Source organism: Aureococcus anophagefferens (genome assembly GCF_000186865.1).
Source record: "Aureococcus anophagefferens unplaced genomic scaffold AURANscaffold_7, whole genome shotgun sequence".
NCBI lineage: Eukaryota > Pelagophyceae > Pelagomonadales > Pelagomonadaceae > Aureococcus > Aureococcus anophagefferens.
In genome coordinates this window covers 1,541,608-1,555,952 of record NW_008705567.1, presented here as the reverse complement: position 1 = coordinate 1,555,952, position 14,345 = coordinate 1,541,608, and the positions used below count along the sequence as shown (strand labels likewise).

General features: G+C 69.9%; 3 protein-coding genes across 3 annotated transcripts; 2 read left to right on the top strand and 1 right to left on the bottom strand.

Moving 5' to 3' along the window:
• Window positions 1-16: 16 nt before the first annotated feature.
• AURANDRAFT_25214 (hypothetical protein) lies at window positions 17-3,019 on the bottom strand (the record flags this gene model as incomplete). Its single annotated transcript, XM_009037902.1, has 5 exons — window positions 17-1,352; window positions 1,407-1,759; window positions 1,832-2,113; window positions 2,225-2,339; window positions 2,412-3,019. Coding segments are annotated over 5 exons (2,694 nt in total), but the record flags the coding sequence as incomplete, so codon positions are not given.
• Window positions 3,020-6,623: 3,604 nt separating this feature from the next.
• AURANDRAFT_16876 (hypothetical protein) lies at window positions 6,624-6,968 on the top strand (the record flags this gene model as incomplete). Its single annotated transcript, XM_009038035.1, has 1 exon — window positions 6,624-6,968. A coding segment is annotated over one exon (345 nt), but the record flags the coding sequence as incomplete, so codon positions are not given.
• A 5,590-nt stretch (window positions 6,969-12,558) lies between these two features.
• Window positions 12,559-13,962, top strand: AURANDRAFT_25258 (hypothetical protein; the record flags this gene model as incomplete). Its single annotated transcript, XM_009038036.1, has 1 exon — window positions 12,559-13,962. A coding segment is annotated over one exon (1,404 nt), but the record flags the coding sequence as incomplete, so codon positions are not given.
• Window positions 13,963-14,345: the final 383 nt, after the last annotated feature.

Here is a 14,345-nt window from a genome sequence, read left to right as displayed (position 1 = left end):
CCTGGTTGTCGCCGTGGCGGGCTTTGTAGTTGGCGTTGGAGCCGCGGTTGCCGCCGTCGCGGCGGTCGCCGCGGTCGCCGCGGCGGTCGCCGTAGCCGCCGCGGCGGTCGCCGCGGTCGCCGCCGCGGCGGTCGCCGCCGTAGCCGCCGCGGCGGTCGCCGCGGTCGCCGCCGCGGTCGTTCCAGCGGCCGCCGCGGCCGCCGTCGCGGTCGCCCCAGCGGCGGCCCTGCTGGTCGCCGTCCTTGTAGCCGTGGCCGCCCGCGCGCGCGTCGAGGAGCCGCTCGTTCGACTCGACGAGCGCCGCGGCCTTGTCCGCGTAGTGGAGCGCCAGGGCCTGCAGGGGCGACGGCTCGAGGCGGTGGAGCACGATGGTCTCCGTGGGCTGGTCCCAGGCGCCCTTGAGCTCGCGGTTGATCATCATCTTCGACACGAGGCCGTGCGCGACGTTCTTCGGCAACTGGAACATGTCGCAGAGCTGGGGCAGGCTCAGCGCGTCGTAGGCCGACGAGTAGGCGAAGAGGTAGGTGCGCAGGGCCTCGGCCTTGATCTTGTCCTCGATCATGGCCTTGACGCGGTCGCCCTCGCCCGCGCCGGGCACCAAGGCCCAGACGTCGAGGCGGAGCACGAGGTCCGCGCACGTCTTCCAGTCGCCGACGCCCAGCGCCTTGGCCGCGCAGAGCACGTGGTCCCGCGTGTTCTCCGGCGGGCCCGTGAAGACCTGGCGGTTGAAGATGTCCAGGTGCTTGCGGAAGTGGCGCGAGATGGGCCGCTTGTGGCCGCCCGCGCCGCCCGCCTCGACGGACATGTTCGGCACCTCGAGGAGCATGGCCGCCGTCAGGTGGCAGCACTCCAACAAATCCAAATTGATGTGCATGTGGTAGGGCGTCTGGCGCCGCCGCTCCGCCTTCTCCTGCTCCGGGTTCTTGTCCGAGAACCGCGCCGACTGCATGCCCTGCGCCAACAGCTCCTTGACGCGCGACGAGCAGATCTCCGCGAGGCACGCGTGGGCGTCGTGGATGAGGCCGTTGCGGAAGGCGCAGAGGCCCAGCATGACCATGGACCGGTTGTAGAGGATCTGCGTCTCCACGTCCGACATGTACGCCGTGTCCTGGAGGTGCGACATGAGGAGCAGGTCGCGCGCGACGTAGAAGCGGCCGTGGAGCGCGTGGTGCGCGACGTGGCAGAGCAGCGCCCGCGTGCGGCAGCGGTCGTCGCCGTGGGCGTAGACGTACTCGCAGAGCTTGCGCACGGACGCGGACGCGTCGCCGACGACCTCGTCGTCGGGCGCCGTCGCCGCCGCCGTCGCCGCGCCGAGCCAGGCGCCCGGGTGCGACTTGGAGGAGTCGCGCTCGCTGGCGACGGACGCGTGGCGCGACGCCGCGTGGGCGTCGCCGCGGTTGCCCCACTTGGCGCGGTAGGCCTGCGCGTCGCGGACCGCGGACGCGATGGACTCGTGCTTGTAGTACATGTGCTCCACGCGGAGCAGCGCCACGGTCGCCGCGGCCTTGTCGTCGCCGACGCGCACGTAGTAGGCCTGGACGCCCGCGGCGAGGTCCGTGAGCGGCGCCTCGTCGCGGAGGCGCGACACGTACTCGTGCGTGTGCGGGTTGATGCGCTGGAGGCTCTTGACGTACTCGTCCTCGAGGCGCGCGAGGAAGGTGAGCAGGTTGCCCACGACCTTGACGGCGTCGGGGTCGTCGTTGGGCGCCGCCGCCGCCTCGGGCTTCTCGTCCTCCTCCTCCTCCTCGTCCTCGCCCTTCTTCTTCTTCGCGAGCGCGTGCGCGACGTGCATGTCGGCGAAGTCGTCGTCGTCGATGGACCCGAGGGAGACGCCGGGGTGGGCGCTGAGCACGGCGACGACGCGGCCGAGCTGGCCGTGGCAGGACCGCCACGTCGCGACGTCCATGTAGTCGTCGATGGTCCGGTTCGCGTCGAATTGCGCCGCGATGAGGTGCATGAGGGCCCCGAGCTCGCGCGCGTAGCCGAAGGACCGCTTCGCCTTGCCGGCGAGGGCCTCGAGGGCCGCGAGGAGCTCGCGCGCGTCCGTGCCCTTGCGGCCGCGCGACGCGACGACTTCCAGCAATTTCTTGTCGAAGGTCTCGCCGGACATGGGCTCGTCGAGCTTGAGCGCCGCGAGGGACGACTTGGCCTTGGACGCGAGGGACGCGGCGTCCTCGACCTTCTTCTCCTTCTTCTTCGGGTCGACCTTCTTCTCCTTCTTGACGCGCTTGGTGGTCACGACGGTCGTCTTGAGCCACTTCGCGCGGCCCTTGAGCGCGCCCGTCTCCTCCTCGGACTCGGACTCGGACGACTCGGACTCGGACGACGCCCAGTCGTCGCTGTCCATGTCCTCCAGGTTCTTCGCCTCCTTCTTGGGCTTCTCGGCCTTCTTCTCCTTCTCGGACTCGGACGCGTCCGAGTCGTCGTCGGAGTCGTCGTCGTCGGACGAGTCGTCGTCGGACGAGTCGTCGTCGCTCGAGCTGTCGTCGGACGACGCGGCGTCGTCCTCGGCGTCGGGCGCGTCGGGGTCCGCCTTGTACGCGGCGATCTGGGACTCGTAGGTCTTGTTGTGCTTGCGCAGCGTGAGCTTCATGCGGTTCAGGGACCGGCCGTTGGACGCGCTCATCTTCTTCTGGGCCTCCTTGTCCTTCAAGGCCTCGAAGAGGAAGTCCTCGAGCTCCGCGAGCGTGCGCACGTAGAACCGCGGCAGGCCCTCCTTCATGATGTGCATCTTCGCCTTGTCGACCATCTTGTTCAAGTTCTCGAACTCGGTCTGGATGCCGTTCCAGTCGCCGATCTTCTTGCTGTTGCCGATCTTCGCGATGACGGCCTTCATGCCGTCCCACGCGCGGTCCTTGGCCGACTTGACGACGCGCTCGCCCTCGTCCGACGACTCCGAGTCGCTCACCGTCGCCCAGCGGTTCGCCGTCTTCACCTTCTCCTCCTCGACGGAGGACGCGTCGGAGGCATCCTCGCTGCTGTCGTCGTCGGACCCGGCCCAGAAGCGCGACGAGGCCATCGTCGCCTACGAGAGCGTCGGCGTCGGCGTCGGCGCGCGCGGCCCCAGAGTCTCTCGTTCGCGCGGCAGTCGCGTCGTCGCAGCCGTCGGGCGCAGCTCCGGAGGGCGCAACAGCACCCGCGGGCGGCGGCGCGCGCCTCCGTCGTCGCGGCGCAGCGGCCGTCGGCGACGAGGAGGCTGCCGCGATGCGGTGAGCCGCCGCCGCCGCCGTTTCCCAGCGGTAGTCTCGTCGCGTTGCGCCCCTCTCTTTCCTCTCTCGTGATAGTCGGACGCCGCTATCCACGTTGACCAGCGAAGAGCTTAGTGCACCTCGCCCGCCCACCTCGGAGGACGCTCGCCCAAGCTTTTCAAGCCCGCGGCTCGCCGGCGATCTCATTGTCCGAGATCGTCGGAGCGTCAAGCTCAGGCTAGTCACCGTACCGCAGCCGCGAGGCCTGCCGCGTCGGCCCCACCGGAATCGTGGTCATGGCAGGTCATGCCTGCTTCCCCGGCGCGAAACACCGCCCTTCGGCGAATGGGCCTAAAAAAACTCAAGCCTACAACTCGGCCCCTGAGTTGCGACACTAGCAGGCATCCCGCGGCCACCGCCGGCATGATCTCGCCCTCGCCCTCGCACCACATGTCGCCGGCCTTGATGGCCTAGTCGATGTACAGCAGGAGGTGCGCCTTGACGCCGAGCTGGAGCACGCTCGACGCGACGTACGAGTAGAGCGCGTCGCCCGAGCTCGAGCCCTCGAAGTCTAACTCCCGCGGTCATCGCCTTGCCTTGCAGAGGTCGGCTCGATGTCGCCGTCCTAGAGCGCGTTCGTCGCCTCGAGCGCGCGTGCGACGTCCGAGGACGCGCGGCCGACGCGGAGCTCGTTGAGCAGGGACACGAAGGCAGAGTCGCGCTGGCGGAAGACCGCCGACAGGCATGCTGCGCGCGACCGCAGTTCGCCTCGCCGCCCAAGTCTCTCGACGTCGCGGTCGTGCCGGTGGCCTCGAGCGAGGTCGCGGCGCTGCTCGCGCGTTGCTTTGGGCCGCGGTGCGTCGTCGTCCGGCGTGGCCCCGCTTTCGACCCACGCCGAGGCAGCCCAGCACGGATGCACTCAAATTCAGCCAATCGCGAGGCGCCGTTTCCGTGATCGTGCCGTCGAGCCGCGCCCAGCCGAAGCTCGTCCTGTTGCTCGACGCGAGACACTCGGCTCTCACGCGCGCGCCCCAGCTCACGCGCAGCACCATGCTCACCGAAATCACGAACGGAGGCGACCGCGCTAAGCCGCGGCCCAAGCGCCGTGCCGCCGCGGTCGCTGCTGCCGATGCCGATGTGCAACAGCCGCCCGCGAAAGAGGGCCGCCGGTGCGACGACCCGAGCCGCCGCGGCGTCACGGCCGCCAGCCTCGCGCGGCTGTCTGCGCTGATGCTCGCGGCGTTCTACGTCGTCGTCGACGAGCTCGGGATCCCGCGGGAGGAGGTGAGCATACCGCGCGCCTCCGAGGTGATTGCGGCGGCAGCGGTGATGGCCATGAACTACGACCCCAAGAGCGGCAACAAGAAGGGCGACGGCCACACGCGCAAGACGAACCCCTGCGCGGGCTTCCAGCTCAAGGGGCTCTTCACGGCGCTCTACAAGGTCCACACGATCAACGCGCAGGCGGCCACGGCCGCGGCCGCGGCGGTCGTCGTGATCGACCGGATCCCGGTCGTGCTGGCGGTGAAGGCCTGCCAGGCCGCCGGCGGCCCGGACAAGCTCCTCGTGCAGCGCTACGGCGCGGACAACCTCAACCGCCTCCTCGAGGCCTACGACGCCTACCTCGTGGCGCTCCTCAACGAGAACGAGTTCGCGCGCGGGTCCCGCCCCGCCTTCTTCAGCGTCGGCGCCGAGCAGCCGGCCTTCGCCAAGCGCATCCTCGTCAAGCTCGGCGCTCCGTCCGGCCTCCTGCTCGGCCACTTCCTCCATCCCGACGCGTTCCTCCGCGCTTTCGGATTGAAGAAGCCCGCGGACATCGACAAGCTCATGAAGAACCCTCTCGCCGAGAAGTACAAGACGTTCAACGCGACGGAGGCGCTCTACGTGGACAGCGACTTGGCCGTCGACGCCTTCATGGGCCACCTCAAGCTCGCGACGTCGGGCCCGTCGTCGCTCTACTCCGGCTGCTACCGGCGCCTCGGCCCGGCCTTCAAGGTCCTCGGCGCGGCGCGGTCGGCGCGGTCCAAGGCGCTCTGGCAGGGCGATGACTCGCCCTGCCGGCAGGCGCGCACCGCCGGGTCCACCGCGCGTCGCGCGACCGTTCGTCGCGTTCGCGACCGCGACGTCGCAGGCGCAAGCGGCGGACAAGTACAAGTGGGGCGACGCCTCGGTCGACGGGCGCGCGAAGGCGCGCGCCGGCGTCCCCGGGGCCCGCGACCGCTCGCCGCGCCGGCGACCGCGCGACCGTTCGCCGCGTTCCCGACCGCGCCGTCGCAGGCGCTCGAGGAGGGCAGGCACGGCGGCAAGCCGTGGGGCGACGGCCCGGACGACCCGCACCGGAAGGCGCGCGCCGGCGTCCCCGGGGCGCGCGACCGCTCGCCGCGCCGGCGTCCGCCGCGCGTCGCGCGACCGTTCGTCGCGCGTTCGCGACCGCGCCGTCGCAGGCGGTCGCGGCGGGCAGCTACAGCCACCCGTGGGGCGACGCCGCGGTCGACGGGCGCGCGAAGGCGCGCGCCGGCGTCCCCGGGGCGCGCGACCGCTCGCTGCGCGGGCGTCTCCCGCGCGTCGCGCGCCGCGTACCCGACGGACCGCGCCGTCGCAGGCGAAGGCCGACGGGAAGTTCAGCAACTTCAAGTACGCGACGCCCGCGGAGGCGGCGGCTGCGAAGCGCGCGACGAGCGCTGCGAGAGATGCGAGGGTCCAGAGCGACGGGCGCGCGTGCTACCTGCCGGGCGGTTGCGACGGCTCGAGTGGCGGGTGCGAGATCCCCGAGGGCTACAAGGGCCGGCCGGCGCTGGTCAAGATGCTCAAGCAGTGCGAGACCTGCCGCCGCCGCGCCAAGGTCATCCTCGAGGCGCCGGATCCTCGCTCCCCGGACCTCATCCCGGCGGCCGAGAAATCGCCAGGGCCGTGGTTCTTCACGGCGCTGTCGCTCGCGAAGGCGGCGAACGACTGCCCCGTCATGGGGCAGTACAACGAGAGCCGCTACAAGTCGGCGGCGACGCTGGCCCGGGACAAGCGGCGGCTGGAGGGTAAGTAGGTCGCGCGCCTCCCAGTAGAGGTCGAAGTAGAGGTCGTCGTATTCCTGTAGTACTCCTCAACATCTCCTCGTTGAGCCGCCTCCTGGAGCTGCGGCTGCGTCGCGCGCGCCGTGCTCGTCGCCTCCTGCGGCTGCAACCATCGCGCAGCTTCTCGAAGAAGTCGAATTTCGACAAACCATCGCGCAGCTTCTCGAAGCGGTCGAACTTCGACGCCGGCTGGCACCCGGCGACGGTCGCCATCCACGGCGACGCCTGGGACGTGCCGACCCTAAGCAACATGTCCTTCGTCTCCTTCCCCGCCGCCGGCGCCGCCCAGCAGCAGCAGGCCAGCGCGCAAGCGCAAAAGGAGCTCGCCAAGGACGCGGACGTGCGCGACATCGAGATCGCGAACGCGCGGCTCCTCGACGCCATCGCGAGCGGCGACTACCTCACGTACTCGTGCCTCGTGAGCGACGACCTCACGTGCTTCGAGCCCGAGGGCTGCGGCCACCTCGTCCAGGGCATCGACTTCCACAAGTACTACTTCGACCTCGCGCGCGCGGACGACGCCGCCCCGCGAAAGAAGAACACGACGATGGTCGACCCGCACACGCGCGTCGTCGGCGACGTCGCCGTCGTCGCCTACGTGCGCCTCGTCCAGGACGGCTTCAGGACGACGCGCTGCGAGGAGACGCGGGTCTGGCGCCGCATGCCCGCGGGCGACTCGGCGCTGTCCAAGTGGCAGCTCGTCCACTTCCACCGGTCCGCGCCGGCGAACGGCCATAATTGAACCGGCGCGTTTACGTTAGATGGCACATCCCCGCGGCGGCGGGAAGGCGCGCCGCTTCGGGTGGGCCCCTAGGCCTCGACGACGACGCGGGCGTACGTGTCGTAGAGGTTCGTCGCCGCCGCGGTGTCGCCGGGGTAGACGACGGAGATTTTCGTGTTGTTCGTGTCGCCGGCGGTGACGACCTCGAACTGGCCGCCGGAGCCGCCGCCGGAGGCGACGAGGTAGACGCCGTCGCCGATGACGCGCGCGCCGCCCATGGCCTGGGCCTTGAAGCCGCACTGGGCCCACGTGTAGGCGACGCCGCCGAAGACGTCGTCGGACACGGGGACCTTCGGGTCCTCGGGGACGAGCTTGAGCTCGAACTCGAAGACGAAGGACGTGGCGCGGCCCTGGATGGAGTTGACGAAGAGCGTGATCGTCTCCTTGCCCTCGAGGCCGCCGGCCTTGGTCTTGGACGCGGGCGTGTACCAGACGTTGTGGACGCCGCCGGTCCACTGGCGCGCCGTCGCGGGCAGGCCGAAGCGGTGGAAGACGGCCGACGGCTTGCCGTCGACGTCAAACGACAGCTCGTCGTCGTCGCCGCTGCGGAAGGGCGACGTGCCGAAGCGCTGGAGGATCGCGTCCGCGCCGTCGGCGATCGCGTACGTCCACGGGTCCTTGACGACGAACGCCTCCTCGTAGAAGCGGTGCGTCAGCGCGAGGAGCGTGTTGCCCGCCTTGTCGGCGAAGCGCAGCACGCCGTTGCCGTGCCACTCCTCCGTGCCCGTGCCGTTGACGTACTGGAGCTTGTAGACGGACGAGTTGTAGTCGAACGTCTCCTCGCCGAGGCGCTTCTCGATGGACCAGTACGCGTCGCCGTCCTTCGTCGGGACCGCGGCCTTCGCCTGCACGTCGAGCTTGACGATGGAGTTGACCTTGGCGCCGGCGACGTGGGGGTCCTCGTACTGGACCTGGAGGAGCGCGTAGACCTTGCCGTCGTCGCCCTTGAAGACGTCGAACGTGTGCGTCGCGTAGGCCCAGCTCACGTTGTCCGGCGCGAACAAGCCCTTGTTGAGCGCGTTGAGGTCGACCTCGTCGGCGCTGCCGTCGGCCTGGTCGTAGACGCGGAGCGTGTCCGCGCAGCAGCCGCCGCCCGCGCCCTCGGTCGCGACCTTCTCCACGAGCACGTACATCTTGTCGTCGATCACCTTGGCGCTGAGCATGGCGCCGGAGCCGCCGCCGACGGAGAGGTCGAGGTGGCGCCAGGCGCCGATCTCGTTCGACCCGTCCGTGTCGTTGACGACGGCCATCCGCACGTCGTTGGCGTCGCTGACGTCCGCGGCGTAGTCGAGCTGGACCCACTCGACGGTCGGCTTGGTCTCGTGGGCGTCGGCGGCGGCGGGCACCATGGCGACGAACTCCTTCACGGCATCGGCCGCGAAGGGCAGGACGAGGAGGGCAAGGCGGAGCATGATTCTGCGAGGAGAGCGGGCGATCGGCTGGAAGGCTGCCAATCCCGACACTGGGGCTGCTTAATTTGGGACGTCAACATCGCGTCAAGATGACGCTAAAAACTAACTAAAAACTAAAAAGCATGGTGGCCCGGCGCCTGCTCGCCGTCACAACGGCGCTCCTCGTCGCCTACGCCGACGACGTCGCGCAGCAGCAGGAGGAGGACTTCCAGGCCATGAAGTGCAGCGCCTGCTGCTCCATCGTCGCCGAGCTCGAGCGGAATCTCGAGACCGAGAAACCGCGCATGAACGTCGACCTGCGCAACACGCTGTCCGGCGGCAAGCAGGGCAAGGTCGTCGACTACGCCGTGAGCGAACTACGGACCTTGGAAGTCCTCGAGGCCGTCTGCCCGGCGATGACGCACTACGGCGTCACGCGCATGGCCGACGGCAAGGGCTACTACCAGCGCCACTCCGTCGCCGCCGGCTCCGTGCACATCGCGGGGTCCATGACCATCGGCGGCGACCACTACACCTGGGACAAGCGCGCGCTCCGGAGCTACTGCGACGGCCTGCTGGAGGCCCACGAGGATACGCTGGGCGAGGCCATACGGAGCGCGGGGCTCGCGAACGTGCGGCGCCGCGAGGAGGCCAAGCGCGCGGCGGACGCGGACGCCGCGGGCGAGGCGCCCGCGGACCACCGCGCGGTGCTGGGCGTGGCGCCGGACGCGGCCGTGGACGAGATCAAGCGCGCCTACCGCCGGCTGTCGCGCGAGCTCCACCCGGACCGGACGGGCGGCGACCCGGGCGCGCTCCGCGACTTCGTCCGCGTCGCCGCGGCCCACGAGGCCCTGACGGGCGAGGCGCACCGGCCCTACGACGACCTCTACTCCGACGTGTGCCTGCGCATCGCCGGCGTCTGCGACGACGACGCGGACGTCGACGCGGCCAAGGAGTTCTTCCCCCGCTACGACGGCTCGTCCAAGTTCCCGCCGACGAAGAAGAACACGGGGCCGGACCACTACGACGACCTCACGGGCAAGAAGAAGAAGCGGCGGCGGAAGAAGGCGGCGAAGAAGGAGTTGTAAGAACCTCATGGTGTCCGTAGCCCGCTCGCGCGTGACGCCGTCGGCGAGTCGGCGACGCACGCGCCTTTTCGGCTGCATGCTGGGCACTTCGCAGACCTGGGTGGGTGACTAATGCTGACGTGTTTTGCGGCCCATCGCCGAGCACATCGCGACGCGTGCGGGCGACGCGTCCCCTGCCAGTGGTCGAATCGCCCGATTCGATTTCTTCCTCGCGCGTGCGTCTCGTGCCTCGAAGGCATGGCAGCCGCCAAACGCGCGATCTAGGATGCCATCATCGCCGTCGCGACACGCCGTGCTCCGCTCACCACGAATGCAACGCGCCATGCTGTGCTCCCTGTGGCTCCTGCCGCTGGCGCAGAGCTTCGTCACGAACGCACCTCCTCCAAAAGCGCACCGCCGAGCCACGCCGTCGGGCGTCGAGGAGAAGGAGACGCCCGAGCTCGACTGGCGCGCGTTCCGCGCCAAGCTCGAGGGCGCGGGCCTCGACGCCGCGGACCGCGAGGCCTGGGACCGCGACGCGTCGACGCGCGGCGGTTGGATCCACGCGCTGCCAGCGCCCGAGGCCGGCGGCTTGCTACTGGCCCTGCCGTTCTCGGCGACTCTCATCCACGCCGCGTCGCCCTGGCGCGACGACGTGCTCCGGTTCTCGACGCGGCGGCGCATGGCCGACGCGCGCGGCTCCGCGGACGGGCCCCGGCGGCCGTCGCGGCGCGGCCTCCGCGGCGACGCGCGGCGCTACGCGGATTCGGAGGCGCAGCGCATCGCGGCGACGCCCTTTGAGGACCGGACGGAGAAGGACCTGTGGTTCCTCGCGGACCGCGCGTCGGCCATCGAACGCGCGCGCGACGTCGTGCTCAGGGCAGGACAAGAGAGCGAAATTCCCAACTTCAAAGGCTCCTTTCTCGGCCGTTTTCCACTCGTTTCGGCTGATTTTTGGACGAGCGATCATCTCTCGGAACGGTCTCGAAGCGTGAATGCTTTTCCCGGAACGCGCGCGCGCGGAACACTCACGTTGAAGCGACGTTGAATATCTCTTGTCCTGCCCAGGTCGTGCTCGTGCTCTCCGCGGACGGCGACGGCGGCGGCGCGGGCCTGCGCCTCGGCCGCCAGGACAAGTGCGCGCCCTGGGGCAGCCGGCGGCGGAGCGCGGCGCTCTACGCGTTCCTCGAGGCCGACGACGGGGGCTTGGCGGACTTCCACGAGTTCCACGCGGCGTTCGGCTCCGACGTCGCCGTCTACATCGGCTCGCGCGGCGCCGGCGACAGCGACTGGGAGGGCATCAACTGGCAGGGCGAGGCGCTCCTCCTCCACGCGCGGCCGGGCCTCGCGGGCGCCGCGGAGCTGTCGCCGGGCTGCGGCATCTACCGCGGCGGCGCGGCCGCGGCCGCGAGCATGGTCGCGCGCGGCGACGCCGACGCGGCCGAGTTCGCGTTCTTCGTGGGCCGCTGCGACTTCGGCCCGGGCGAGCTCGCGCGCGCGGCCCGCGACGGCCTCTACCAGCCCGCGGCCTGCGCGGGCGGCCTCCTGCTCGGCGAGGCCAAGGTCGACGACGCGTCCATCTGGCGGGACCTCATGCGCGCGCTCGGCGGCGCGAGCGCGGACGTCGAGGCCCTCGTCCGCGGCGCCCGGCTCCCGCGCGCCGCCGACGACGGCGGGCCCGCGCGGCCCGACGAGCTCGAATTCGGGGACTCCTAAGATTCGACGGTCATCGCGAAGACCCCCGGCAAGTCCGGCAAGTCACGAGTCCCGGCACTGGCAGTCCCCCGCCGACGCCGACCCCTAGTTAGGAAAACATCACCTTGACCCCCGGCGGCGCCCATGCCCCTAGTTAGGAAAACATCACCTTGTAGATACCATATAAATCCTACGGACCGTCCTGAGGCGCTCCGCCCAGACGGCCCCAACGCGAGAAGACGAGCCCCGGGCCGCCCTGGAGCCGGTGAGTCGCCGTCCGGTCAGGTCGACGCTCCGGGCCTCGGGCCGGGCGCGGGCTTGATCTCGCCGCCGGGCACCCTCGCGTCCGAGGGGTACCGGCGGAGCCGCGTCGCCTGGGCGCCGCGCGCCGCCCCCGGCGGCGGCCTGAACGCCGCGGGGCGCGCGCCGCCGCGCGGCGAGTCCACGGCGCTCGAGGCCTTCTCCGCGGCGGCGCCCGCCATGGACCCGCGGAGCTCGCTCGTGCGGACCGAGGCCGACGGCAGCGTGCTCATGGCGGACGCGGACGGCCACAGCACGCACACGGCCGCGCGCGCGCTCATGATGCTGCAGATGGCCGTCGAGGAGATGGAGAGCCTGCCCCGGGACGCGCGGGCGCGGCTGAGCGACCACAACGACCTGGGCGAGTACGTCGGCGACCTGTCGAGCCGCCTCCAGTGGCTCGCGGACGGCGACGACGACGAGGCCGCGCCCGTCGTGTCCGCGCAGCACCCCAAGGGCGTGAAGCGCATGAGCCAGCCCTACATCGTCGGCCCGCGGCCGGGCACGGCGGGCTCGGCGCGGAGCTCGACGCACGAGCGAAACGAGGAGACCAAGGCCGCGGACGGCGGGCGGTCCGAGTCCAAGGGCATCGACTTCCTCGACGTCGACCGGGAGCGCCGCGCGCTCGACGGCGCGCCGTCGTCGCCGCCATCGTCGTCGAGCCCGCCCGCGAAGAAGACCGTGGGTTTCAAGGGCTCGCCGCGGCCCGGCGACTCCCCGAAGCCCGAGGGCAAGGCCCTCTCGCCGTCCGCGAAGAAGTCGAAGGCGAAGAGCCAGGAGAGCGGCCTCAAGGCCGTCCCCGCGAAGAAGGACTCGACGATCTTCAACTTCACGTCCGTGGACCAGCTCAAGACCATCTTCAACGAGGTCGACATCAACGGCGACGGCCAGCTCGACCCGACGGAGCTCCAGAAGGTCTTCGAGAAGTGCGGCCGCGACTTCATCACCGAGTCGGTGATCACGGAGTTCATCGACGACTTCGACAACGACGGCAACGGCCAGCTCAGCTTCGGCGAGTTCGTCAAGGTCTGGAACTCGACGGCGACGCACCCCGTGCTCATGCAGGCCATGCGCGACGGCGTGCAGGAGCTCGCGCGCGCGCCGAAGAAGAAGATCCACGGCAACTCGTGGATGGTGCTCCACCCCCACGCGCCGGTCCACGCGGACTGGGAGCTCTGGATCACGCTCATGCTCGTGCTGACGCTCGTGCTTCTACCCCTGACGCTCGCGTTCGAGCAGCTCGCGTGCTCGCTCTTCTACCTCACGCTGTCCATCGACGCGTTCTTCGTCATGGACATCATCAAGCAGTTCAACACGGGCTTCGTCGACGAGAACACGACCATCGTCATGAGCCGCTACCGCATCTCCGTGCGCTACCTCAAGTCGCTCTTCCTCTTCGACCTCGTGTCGTCGTTCCCCTACGACGTCATCTCCTGGGGCGACCAGTGCAAGGCGACGGACCAGCGCTACGCGCGGGCCGCGCGGCTCCTGAAGCTGGTGCGCCTCTTCCGCATCATGAAGCTCTTCCGGCTGCTGCGGTTCTCGAAGACGTTCACGATGCTCCGGAACCTCGTCATGCACTACGAGGACCGCTACCACGTCGTCATCCCGGAGTCGCTCATCAAGATGACGCAGCTCCTGCTCATGCTCCTCATCGGCGCGCACTGGATCGGCTGCATCCAGTTCATGATCGTCGCGACGGCGGGCTTCCCGCGCGACTCGTGGGTCCGCTTCGCGAAGCTCGAGGACGCGCCCGTGTCGCGCCAGTACATGTGGGCCTACTACAAGGCGCTCGCGCAGATGATCGTCATCGGCTTCGAGACGCCCGCGGCCGTGAACCAGTCCTGCGAGACCGTGCGGCAGTGGTGCGCCGTGGAGCACTGGCTCACGCTCGTGGCCCTCTACTTTGGCGCCATCTTCTACTCGCTGCTCATCTCCAACATCTCCATGATCGTGCTCAGCACGAACGTCGGCGCGCGGACGTACCGGGACAAGGTGCAGCAGGTCAACGAGTACATGCGGTCCAAGTCGCTGCCCGCGGCGCTCCGCGACAAGGTCAAGGACTTTTACACGGTCCAGTACTCCGAGGGCAAGATGTTCGACGAGGACAAGATCCTCCGGGAGCTGAGCCCGTCGCTCCGCAACGAGATCCTGGCCTACAACACGCGCGACCTCTTCTCCAAGGTGCCCCTGCTCTTCACGGCGCCGGAGAACTTCGTCAAGGCCGTCGTCCCGACGCTCACGCTGTCCGTGGGCCTCGAGGGCGAGAAGATGATCCACGAGCACACGACGGGCGACAAGATGTACTTCATCTACAGCGGCGTCTGCGACATCACGCAGGGCCAGGGCGAGCACTGCACGACCATCGAGACCATCGCCGACGGCTGCTACTTCGGGGACTGCGCCGTCATCCTGGGCTGCCAGCGCACGGCGAACGTCACCACGAAGACCGTGTCCATCGTCTACTCCATGAGCCAGGTCGGCCTCAAGTCCGCGCTCGAGCTCGCGCCGCCCGACATCATCAAGTACATGAAGAACGTGGCCAAGAGCCGCCGGGACCGCATGGCCCACTACCGCAAGTTCGGGCGCGACGGCCTCGACACGAGCGGCCTCATTTTGGACGACCAGGAGGACACGAAAACCGAAATGTACCGCGACTGCCTCCGCCAGAAGATGGAGATCCAGCTCGAGATGCAGGAGTTCGAGGAGCTGGGGCCCGACATCACGACCCTGGCCCCGCCGACGATCACGCAGCGCATGAGCCGCTTCACGCTCCGGAGCCGGCCGAGCCAGATCGGCGGCGCGCCCGACGACGACCGGCCGTCCACGCCCGGCGGCGGCCGCCGCATCACGGA